Source organism: Mustela lutreola, chromosome 7 (assembly GCF_030435805.1).
Source record: "Mustela lutreola isolate mMusLut2 chromosome 7, mMusLut2.pri, whole genome shotgun sequence".
NCBI lineage: Eukaryota > Metazoa > Chordata > Mammalia > Carnivora > Mustelidae > Mustela > Mustela lutreola.
Genome location: NC_081296.1, coordinates 74,140,140 through 74,152,186, shown reverse-complemented (window position 1 = coordinate 74,152,186; position 12,047 = coordinate 74,140,140). Strand labels below are relative to the sequence as shown.

Sequence of the window (12,047 nt, the reverse complement as noted above, 5' to 3'; positions counted from 1 at the left end):
GCAGCTGCGGATGCTTAGATAAAGTTAGGCCTCCTTTTTATTGAAACAGAGAGCTCCGAGAGATACTCGAAATTCTACTTAGAAGCCACTTCTGAAATGTTCGTCTGTTCCAGTCCCTTAGGCCAGACTCAAGGCAGAGAAAATGTTTATCAGCTTGGAGTGTGGAGTTGCTACATGTTTGTATTTTTCTCTGAAAAATAACACAGGAAAATAAGACACTTTAAGCGCTCAACCTGTTTTCAAGTGGCTGGGGACATGGTACATTGTAGCAGAAAGACAAAAGATCCTTTTCATTGTGCTATTTATTTCTTATGAGGAAAGTGTTTTAACGTGTAAAGGAGGCCAATAAAATGCTCTTTAAGTTATAAGTTATTGCTGTCTAACTTCTTACTAGAATATACTGTATTTTGCAGATGTGGATGAGTGTGAGAAAAACCCTTGTGCTGGTGGAGAGTGTATTAATAACCAGGGCTCGTACACCTGCCAGTGCCGCCCCGGCTACCAGAGCACGCTCACCCGGACAGAATGCCGAGGTATGGTCCTAGCTCGGGAAATGCCAAGCAAGGGGACATACATGCTGAGGAAGAAGTTTGCTTTGAAGGAATTTTTAGAGTTTGAATAACCTTTGCCAGGAGAGGCTGATAGGCCCTTGTTGCTTTTTGCACTTAATTTCAGATATTGTCACTTCGAAGAACAGTGTCATAAAATCCAGCAGACATGCAAATCATTTTAAAAGATGCTCCTGTTCTTATGGGAATATCTTATTTTTACTACTTTTTGCCTCATCACTCTTGCTCTTAATTTTTAATCTGAGAGCTAGAGAATGAGGTTATCCCTTGTTGACACAGAAACTGAGGAAAGTTTCAGGTGACATTGCATTGAGTTGATTTCTTAATGGAAAGGTCTGTAGGGGAAAGAAGGAGTCATGGTGGTCACAGCAACATCGCCTGGGAGCTGATGGGAAATGCAGAATCTCAGATCCAACCCCAGACCCACTAAATCACACTCAGTATTTGAGCAAGATCCTCCCAGGAATCCATAAGCATACTGAAGTTTGAGAAGCATCACTCTAAAATTTGCTCACAAAATTTTCTCTTTGGGTTTAGTATTTATTACACCATCCTATATGCTTTTTATCAGATGACTGATATACTAAGTTTCTGAGACAGAAATAAGTAAGATGTACTTTCAACCCTCGGGGAGCTAAAATACCTATGTCTCCATAAGTTTGGCACGAAATGAGGTATTTCCCTGATTCAGTAAAGCCAGATAAAAGCAAGAGAATTTTGTGTTGAAATTAAATACAAGAAGGTCAAAAGGTTTGTATCACTTAAAAAAAAAAAATTGTCAGCTATTGACAGGAGTTAATTTTATTTACCTTTTTTTTTTTTTTTTTTAAAGTAAAAGTTCTTCATGTGAGTTGAAGACATACGGTTTTTACATTTTTCAGTGACTGGTTGCAGAGGCTTTGAATGTGGTTCTGGCTTAGAGATTTTTTTGCCATTGGTATATTTTAGTACATTACCTATAAATGGCAGTGTTGAGCAGTATGTCAACTAGCTAATATTTCTATTAATGGCCTACTTACTGAATATAAATATAGTTTGAATGTTTCATTGAGTTTAGAACATGGTTAATATTGTAACTATTGTTTACGATAATTAGCATGTATGCTGTATTAGGCATTTTGAAGTAGTAGAGAATAAAAGGACACCAATGTCTAGAATTCTGCACTATAAATAAGCAAATAGAAAAGATTATTGAATACTCAGCAGGGGCGAGGGCCAGCCAGTATAGATGAGTGGTGGTGTTATCACTTGGAGACTTAATTTATTGGAGACCAAGGATTACCTAAAAGCCTCAAATATGATCATCTTTAAGAGCTAGTGCTAAGCTTATCTCCAATATAAGGAGTTGATGACATATTCATATTTTGGGGAAGATGAAAGTGGCCACAAAACAGAAAGACTGTGTACTTAGCTGAGGAGAAGTACATGATAGGCTGAAGAGAGGGGGACAGAAGATGCAGAGAGAAACACGGTAGAGAACTTTGAATGGCAGACTTCCAGTTGATCTTGTGAGGCCACGCGGGCAGACAGATGGGACTCTGAAATTAGTGAGGAGAGAAAATGCTCAACTCTTTATATTGTTTATTTTATGCTTGGGCCTCAAAAGGTTATAGAATCCTAAAGAAAAAAATTCTGCTCAAGAGTATGTGGCTTTTACTATTTTTTGAAGTGTGGAGCAAGTCAGATTTTTGCAAGGATTAAGAAATAAATGAGAGAGAAAAAGAGCGTAGGTTGTTGGCACAAAGATCAGACAGAAGAAAAGCCCAGACTGCCTCAGCTAGTCCAATGACTTGTGTGGAAACCACTGCTGGATCTGCCCAGAAAGAAAGTGCATCTGAGGGTCAACCACAAGACACCGTGCAGACACAGGGTAGACAGAGTAACCAATGTGCCATGAGTGCACATTCTTGTCATCCAGAGGATGTTTTGGGTGCTTGCACTCAGGCTCATGTGGCCTCAGCTCTGCATAGATAGCTCTGCCCCCAGACATGGCTACGTGGTTCCCTGGTCTCTGTCTTCTGGGGAATAGGCTCTGGCAAAGATTCTGTGCTATGTAGATGAGGCAGCGTGTACTCATCCTCTTTGGTGTTCATCCAGGTATCTAGCTGAACATGTAATCCAGTGGTCCAGTTTGAGTTAATCACTGATCTTTAAATGAGGGATCAGATACCGGTTATTTGAGTGATTGTCCTTTTTTAACACTTCCATAGCAAGCTCTGTTGTTTACTTTGGCATAATATTAAACACAACAGAAAGAAGGCGAAATGCCCCCGTATTTTACTTGGTAGATAGACTACTTATGAAGTTATAAAAGAAACTAAGGCTATATAAACAATAAAACTGTACTGGGACCAGAACTGCCATAAGGAAGGTAAACATTTCATGGGATTGCTGGTTTTCAGATGGAATTAAAAAATTTTAATAGGATTTTTGTTTTATTGTTCTGATGTAGCTATGAGATCTGCCTTTTTGAGCATGTGTTGAAAGATGCCAGCCAAAGTTTAATATAAATAATGATATATACTGGCTCATTAAATCAGGAGGGAAAATGAAGAGGAATCTGTTTTGTGTATACAATTGAGATTTAAGGGGTCTTATTAGAAATTAGAGTTAGATCAAGTGCTCTTATATTGGCATTTTTTTTATGTCTTGCAAACTCTAGTTAGTCATCTAAAATCTCACATTATTGGGTATCATGTTTATGTTGAAGAATATTTAGTAATTAAGCCCTGAGACTACCGTCAATGGTTTAGAGATGAAGGGAGGGAGGAATAAAATAATTGTAAACCCACCAAGTAAAGCTATTTCTTCTGTTTTAACTTTGATGGTAGACATCGACGAATGTTTACAGAATGGCCGTATCTGCAATAATGGACGTTGCATCAACACAGATGGCAGTTTCCACTGTGTGTGTAACGCGGGCTTTCACGTGACACGAGATGGGAAGAACTGTGAAGGTAAGTGAGAGTAAGATGGCAGTCAGGGCAGGAGGATAATATTCATCTCCGTCTTCCATCATGGTTTCAATACCAGAACTTTTTAACAAGGGAAGCCTGGGTGGCTTGTTTAGTTGAGTCTCTGCCTTTGGCTCAGGCCGGGATCCCAGGATCCTAGGATCGAGTCCCATCGGGCTCCTTGCTTATCAGGGAGTCTGCTTCTCCCTCTGCCTGCCAGTTCCTCTGTTTGTGCTCGCTCTCTCTCTCTCTCTCTCTCTCTCTGACAAATAAATAAATAAATAAAGTCCTTAAAAAAAGAAGTCTTTCATAAAACTAAGTCAAACATCCAGTGAAAGGTCAAAGTAACAAATATATTTCACATATTGTTACAGGGGAGACAAGCATACTTTGCAACAATTTTCACAACTTTATATTTCTGTGAGTCAAATCACATTTCAGATATATGAGGAGAGCTTGTCCTTTAAAGATCTCAGGTGATGATGAAACTTCTATAAACATAGATCACTACCTCCTAATTTTATACCATTAGAATTTGTATGTGGTTTTGTTTTTTAAATGGGACACGCCTAATCTCCTGTATTTCTTTTTCAAATTTTTAACTGAACTATAGGTGACATGTGGCATATAATTTTTTTTACATTTATAGTCCTTCTGTTTGAAGTGTCTCTCTAGTGAGAAAACATTGCTGAGTACCTGACCATGTAAAATTTGTTTGAGACATTGACAATTGAGAAGCAGCCGTCTTGCCTCTTGAATTAATCACCTCATTTTGAATTGGGTTGTTTCAAACATTTTGTCTTTTTTTCCAGCCATTTTTTTCCTGAATTGAAAATATGACCATTATTGATGAGTTTCCACTTCTTAGACCTTTAGCAAAAAATGAAGAATGCTTCTTATCGTCTTTCCCAATGTCTTTGGGAAAGATCCCAAGAATCTATTCATACGTTAAAAGAATTTCAAAATTTTTCTTAGAAGCATTTTTGGCAGAATATTATCAGTGATTCAATTCAAAGACTTAATGCCAGAATTCTCGGTTGGGATAGAATACTGTTTAAAAAAAGGAAAAAAAAACATAAATTACATTGGTCTGACTAAAGCCTGTAAGTGAAAACACACCATGTCTAGAAGAACAAATACCTCCAAGAAAGCTCTTAGTATCAAATAAAATAACGTATTGATGAATTTAAAGAAATAACCCTATGATCGGGGAATCTTAAAGGTTAGCTAACAGGGCTATACTCCATAGCCAAGTCTTGCATTTTAAAAATACAGTTTTTCCTACCCCTATTTAAAATGCTTCAAACTGGGCGCCTGGGTGGCTCAGTGGGTTAAAGCCTCTGCCTTCGGCTCAGGTCATGATCTCAGGGTCCTGGGATCCAGCCTTGCGTTGGGCTCTCTGCTCAGCAGGGAGCCTGCTTTCCTCTCTCTCTCTCTCTCTCTCTGCCTACTTGTGATCCATGTCTGTCAAATAAATAAATAAATAAAATCTTTAAAAAAAAATGCTTCAAACTGCAAACTGTCTTCTGGTTTCTACTTTATAAAGAATTAGGACATGGCCCAAGTACATTTTAAGTTCCATCTTTCTTAGTTTTGATTTTTGATTTTATTTTACAGTGCATTGGAAGTAATATCGGTGAAGCAGATATAACCATCTGGCTGTTAACACACTTGTCACTTTGTACACTGCTGTTTTTAAAAACTAGCCCTGGTAGCTTCCACTGAGACAAATTTCATACACACAAACATGTGAGCACATGCAAAATGTGTATATATGATTATCTATGAATTTCATATCTTTACACACACACATATGTGTGAATATATGTATACATGCAGCATATATACAGTATGTCATAAAATAAATTTAGCCATAGTTTGTGTGTACATGTCAAAAATGGAGAACTTAAGAATACATATTTTATATGGCCCTTCTTCTCCTTAAATGCTATAATTTGGAAGACAATTAGCCTTAGACTATTAAAAAAAAAAAGAAGAAGAAGAAGAAATGTGAAGAAAAAGAATTATATTCATTTAGGTTGGATTCCCCTGTGAGCTTACTCTTCTGGTCATAAGAGAGCATATCTTTTTGTATTTTTCAGATATGGACGAATGCAGCATAAGGAACATGTGCCTTAATGGAATGTGTATCAATGAAGATGGCAGTTTTAAATGTATTTGCAAACCTGGATTTCAGCTGGCATCAGATGGGCGTTACTGCAAAGGTTTGTGCTATAAAACTTGAAGCCATATTCTTCCCCTGCTTTTTTTCCACTCTATATTTCTTAGAGATACCACTTTTCCCTATTGATTCTCTGCATTTAAAGTCCTCCTAGTTTGGTTTAGGAAACCCAACTGGACCTCCTTCTTAAGTCCAGCGATCCAGAGAGCTGTGGCTTATGCTCAAGAGGCTGTTCTGACTTCAGAAAGGGTGTTTGGCCTCTTCTAAAGGAGCCTGAAAGACTATGTAGCAAATGAATGAGAAGCTAAATTAACAGTTGGTCCACCAACACGTGAGCATATTTTTAAAGATGTTTTAAAGAACATCTTCTTCTTTTAAAGAAGCTGAATTCTTCCTCTTCCTTATATTTGGGGAATAATGGTAGGTAGGTCTTTTGATGGCTGTTGTTTGCTACCTCTTACATCTCCACCTGGACAAAATAGTCTAGATGCTTATTGCAGTGACCTCTTCCCCATAATTTCCTCCAGATATCTTAAGATAGAGAAAGTTTTTCGTAGACAATTTATTTAGGCATTATCGAGTCACATAGCATGAGGGGAAATAGAATTAAGCAGAAGAAATTAATTAAGAGCCATTGTTTAGCTTGGTAGCTTTTGAAATAATTGTTCTGCTCCGGGTATTGAAAAAAATATGAAGATATTTATTTGTGCTGTTGAAAATTGGAGTTCCAAGAAGAGTTACTGAGTTAAATTTGTGCTTGTGTCTCTTGCCTTATGTAGTCAGGGATGAGAGATTATTGCCCTTGGGTCCAAGACTTAAGTTGAAACCATACTTCTCAAGGAACTTTGTTTCTAAAACAGGTCCAGGAAATCTGCTAAAATACTGCACTTAAAGCCTTGTGCTCATCATTTCAGATGGGGAAGGGCAGAGTGTTAAACTATTCAGGATTAAGAAAACAGAATAAAGTCCTATGATACCTCTTCCCCAGGTGCCCGTGGTAGACAGTTTCGGTAAAGGTACCATGGAAGAAAGCCTTGTATTAAGTCGTTGGCAAGGCATGCATTTTTCTCTAGGCTTAAAAGAGCTTCTATCCCTTGGTTGTTTACCTACATTCTCCATGACCTTCACATCAGTGGCTCTTAATATTGTGCAAATCTGTCTTCATAGCAAGAGAAAACATTTGAATTTTTAAAAGTTGAACTAAGAAATAAGTTTCTGTACTTTTGAGCCCTGTGCTGGGAGGAGCTTATTGTTTGGAAGACAAGATTAACACAAGAAATATTCTACAACGTAAAACAGAATACAACAAAGTGCCAAATTGTGCAGATTAAGTGCTACCCAAGTAAAAAGAAAGGGGAAGGGAATGATTGCCGGAATATTTGGAATTAGGCTTCCAAACAAAATAACAGAAGGAAGTGTGAAAGCCCCTTTGTGCACAGACCTTTTGCAAGAACACATTCTCCCCTTGCCTATCCACAGGGCATGCCGGGATTACTTTCAGTGCCTATAGGCTGCTGGTGACCTAGGTCACACCATCTCAGCATTGAGTATGACCAATAGATAATACTAATGTAATTATCTCAGATGACATTATGACCTCATAGATGAAACTAGGTTTTGTAACTCTTCACAACGGGTAAAAAAGATGGAATACACACATTAGACTAAGAATAAAGAAAAAAATTTCTTGTGTGCTGAATTTTTTCTTTTCTGCAGCTTTTCTCTTGACATCATTGGTTAAGATTTTCTCTGAGCTCTGAGTACTTAGTTCTGAGACCACAAAGATGTGACTGTTCAAAGCGAATTTAATCCCTACAGTTAACTAATCTGATGACCAGCGTGACCTCCCTGACTACTCACATTGAATCATGCCCTCTAGATCTATGTTGTATCTCTGTCCCCGTTAAAAAGCCTGTGTGTCCCTTTCCAGGCTATAGTTGTCACTGTTTTACTGAGATCTCAAGTTGAACAGAAAGATGACCTGAATTACTGAACCAATGTGAGTTCATGTATTTAAATATAACTGCTGTTTTAAAATATAATCTGTACATGGAATCTTGGACCATCTGAATAGATCTTGTGCCAAGTAACACAAGCTAAGTAAAATCAAGAGGTGTTTCAGTTTCAATTTGCCTTCTTAAGGTCAGAAAAAAAGAAATAGTTACATATACTAGTTATTTATTATAAAAGGAGTTGTTATAAAATGACTTGCTTAAAATAAAATAAAATAAAATAAAATAAAATAAAATAAAAACTTGCTTCTAAGTGTTATACGTTTTTCAAAACACAATTTTGGTACCATTTCTATTTCCCCATATTAATTTTTTTAAAGATTTTATTTATTTATTTGACAGAGATCACAAATAGGCAGAGAGGCAGGCAGAGAGAGAGAGAGAGAGAGAGAGAGAGGAGGAAGCAGGCTCCCACAAGAAATTTTTTTCTAGGCTCAATCCTAGGACCCTGGGATCAGGGTCTGAAGGCAGAGGCTTTAACCCACTGAGCCACCCAGATGAAAAAAAATCTTTCTTATTATTAGTATGTGCCCAATAAAGTCTTTTACCAGACCTCCCTAAATATACACATATGAACTCAAAATATCTGTAATACTTAAGAAAGATATTTCTTTGCTGGGTTCCAATTGCTTCAGTGCTGTTGTTGGCTGGAAATGGTCATCAAAATCTCCTATATTCATTTTCCATTTCTTTTCTATGGTGTTCCATCAGGGTTTCATTTCTCTGTCTCTTAATGCCATTCTAGTCATCTCAGAGAACTAAGGCACGAGTGATACTGGAATGGACACTGGTCTGATTGTGGGATGCCAAATGGATTCGCTTCCTGGCCAGCTCAAAGTTGCAGTCTATTATCAAATTAGGTTTCTAGTTCTGACAGCGCTGTAAGAATCACGATGTGAAATGTTCAACCAGATCCTTTGTCTGTTAGCTGTCACTTTCCTTCTTCCAATTCTGTTTTTGCTTTTGTGATTCTTATTTCGGATAAAAAGACCTCAGGAGAATATGATTGAAATAGCCTTTTCTGTGGTTAAAAAAAAAAAAAAACATGTAATTTATGTCAATTTTTGCTACCCTTTTCTCAAAGAACAATGAAATGCATCTCACTGAGCTTTTATGGCTGGTGCTGCATATTCTTTTCATCTTCCCCATTTTCAGGTGTAAAAGAACGGTAAACATGGTTTCGTATAAATGTCACTCCATTTTTAATAAGTACTTTTCCCCACCACAGATATTAATGAGTGTGAAACACCTGGGATCTGCATGAATGGGCGCTGTGTCAACACTGATGGCTCCTACAGATGTGAATGCTTTCCTGGACTGGCCGTTGGTCTGGATGGACGTGTGTGTGTTGGTAAGATAAAGCCATAACTAGACATGTGCTAGAGATGCCCCCTCCGTCGACCCATAAACCCCATCAATAACCAATGCACACTACTGTAACAGGCAGGACAGAATAGTTGTGGGGGAACAAACCAATGAGATCAGTTCTCTCCTTACATGAATTGGATATTAATCTAAGAAAGAAAGATGAGCTGAGATAAATGAAGACCAGGGGCATCCCTACCTCTTCTGCCCCCTTTACTTTTCTAATCATGTAGATGTCCTCAATTTTCTCCAAGTCTCCTTTGTTCATAATGGTCTTTGAAATTGGCCCATGTATGCTCATCATCTCATAGTGAACATTTTCAATAGGGAATTAAATGTCCAAAGGGAAGTATAGAACGCAAAGGAGGATATGGATGATGAAGAACCTTATGTAATATTTTCATGTGGCTTTATAAGAAGTTTGAAATTTGTTGAGGAATGGATATTAATTTTATCTAAATTATTTTCAAGAAAGGTAGTCAATAAACCTTTGAGTTGGGCATAGTTGGAGACCCACTCCCTGGTGGTAAAGATAACACTAGTTGGTAGACCCATGTCTACAGACCTGTACAGTGAATGTTTTAGAGATTAAACTTCCTCCTTTTTCAAAGTACATCGAATTTAAATGGCATGTTTATTTTGAGGTAGGCCACACTGCTTAAGAAAGATCTTCTTTATCATAGGGTACTATCCATTACCACTCACCCGTTATTCAGTTAACTTGTATTAAGTGCCTGCTCTATACAGGTCTGGGGAAGACAAAAATGAATGAGACAGAATCTCAGCTCTTAAGAATCTCACAGTTGGATAAACCATGCTAGTCTAGAAAACAGAAAGGCTCTGGCAATTGTTTCCAGTTCCTGGAAGCTGAATGCAGTTTGTTTACTTGTCTTTTTCTGTTGAAATCTAAGGCCAGAGGCATCTTCTGTGAGTTAGAACAGGGATAGGGGCTAAATAAAGCCAGCTTCAACTTTGACCTGGGGAGTTCCCCTCTGTTTGAAGTGATGGTGTGATGACAGATGCATCTTCTCGTTTAGACACACACATGCGGAGCACATGCTATGGCGGATACAAGAGAGGCCAGTGTGTCAAACCCTTGTTTGGTGCTGTTACTAAATCTGAATGCTGTTGTGCCAACACTGAATATGCATTTGGGGAACCTTGCCAGCCATGTCCTGCACAGAATTCAGGTATGTGGTGCCAGGGGAATGCCCTCACACTGCCAGCCTCTTGCCTCCATCTGCAGTCTTTGCACTTAGGGATGATGATCTGCTCTCTGGATACCTTCTATGCCTGCCTGGGGTCTTGGCAGGGCTACTCAGGGTCTGATCATGCATTCCTCACCCAATTGCAATGGTCATTGGGAATCGGCAGCACATTTGGGAACCCCCATCCCAACTTCTCCACCTTAATAATACTCATGCTGTCTGGAGTTCATGCAACTTGCCTTGTTCTCTAAAGTAGTCACAGTGTTTGCATTTTGAAGGAACTATTATAAAAGCAGAATTTACAGAGTGTAAAAATAAATAATTTTCAGATTACCTATTTCCAGCTTTTTTCCAAAAGGCCATGTGTGAATTTTGTTCAAATCCCTCATGTTGACTGAGGTGCGCTTCTCCTAAATGATTTTATTCGACCTTGGGGGAAAAGTATTTTTCTCAATTTGAAGTGACATGGCATAATGGAAAGAAAACTAGTGGGTGAGTCAGAATTCTTCCAGGCCACCGGCAGGCAAAGTACTTAACTGGGGGGTTCAGTTCATTGTAAGATTTTGTTTATTTAGGAATTTTGCTCACCTGCTTTCAAAAGGATTTGAGGTAGCTTATAATAGTAAACAGTTATGAAAGAGACTAATATGGAAAAGGAATCCTTAGTTTTCTCATCTACAAAATGAATCATCTTAGATAACCCAGAACATCCTCTCCAGCTGTAAATTATTTCTATATGTAAGGCAAAAAGTAATTATTTGAAACTAAAGCAACAAACTGTCAGCATTTGGAAACTTGGCAGTTTCTTTCAGTGTTCTAAAATAAAGTTAGATCTAATATTGAAAACATGTAGTTCTGATTGGTTTGATTGATGTCTCAGATCTAGTTAGTCCATTTCCGGTCTAGATACAATCAATTAAAGATTAACTCACAATTTTTAAACATTTGTTATTTTAAAAGCTATAATGTTTGAAATTAGAGAGTTAGAAATTAAAATATGAGAAGTTAGAGAAAGTTAAACGGAAGACTTTAAAAGAAATGAGGGATGCAGGTTAAAGAAGAAAGTTTTATTATGGCTGATTACTTTAAAAATTACTATTTTTTTAAATTTAATTTCTTTTCAGTGTAACAGAATTCATTGTTTATACACCACACCCAGTGCTCCATTAAATACGTGCCCTCCATAGTACCCATCACGAGGCTCCCCCAATCTCCCACCCCCCCGCCCCTTCAAAACCCTCAGATTGTTTTTCAGAGTCCATAGTGTCTCATGGTTCATCTCCCCCTCCAATTTCCCTTTTATATATAATCACCAATCAGTTCAACTTATGCTCACAACAATACTTCAATTATATAGCATCTAATATAATCCTAGGCAGCAAAGATGCCTCCATGTTACTTTATCAATACTGTCCTTTTGTATGTTACTTTAAGTTTTAAAAGTACTTTTCTTACATACTTTGAATTTACCAGATGTTGGAATATCATGAAAATTGGTTCATAAGAGTGGAAGTGATTTGTTTACATCTTCAGTAAGTGGACAAACCAAAAGTTAGAATCTAAGATCCTTGGTGCATACAAGTCTTTGTTTTTACATTTTCCTCTGGACCAAGTACATCTCCAAAGAATTCTTCCGATACCTCAGAAAATGAAGGAATCTTACAAAAGGATGACTTACAAGAGACCAGATTTCTATAAGCAATAAAGCTGAAAGGGGGTTAAATTTGAAGCTCAGCTCTACTAGCCTCTTTTCTGTA

The 12,047-nt window shown here is 37.7% G+C and overlaps 1 protein-coding gene across 1 annotated transcript in view; it reads left to right on the top strand.

Moving 5' to 3' along the window:
* FBN1 (fibrillin 1) overlaps window positions 1-12,047 on the top strand; it is a 235,519-nt gene that overhangs the window by 134,641 nt on the left and 88,831 nt on the right. Inside the window, exons 12-16 of the mRNA XM_059181480.1 lie at window positions 414-533; window positions 3,401-3,526; window positions 5,626-5,748; window positions 8,946-9,068; window positions 10,120-10,272. Of these exons, the coding sequence (XP_059037463.1) occupies window positions 414-533; window positions 3,401-3,526; window positions 5,626-5,748; window positions 8,946-9,068; window positions 10,120-10,272 (645 nt within the window). The remainder of the gene's footprint in view (window positions 1-413; window positions 534-3,400; window positions 3,527-5,625; window positions 5,749-8,945; window positions 9,069-10,119; window positions 10,273-12,047) is intronic.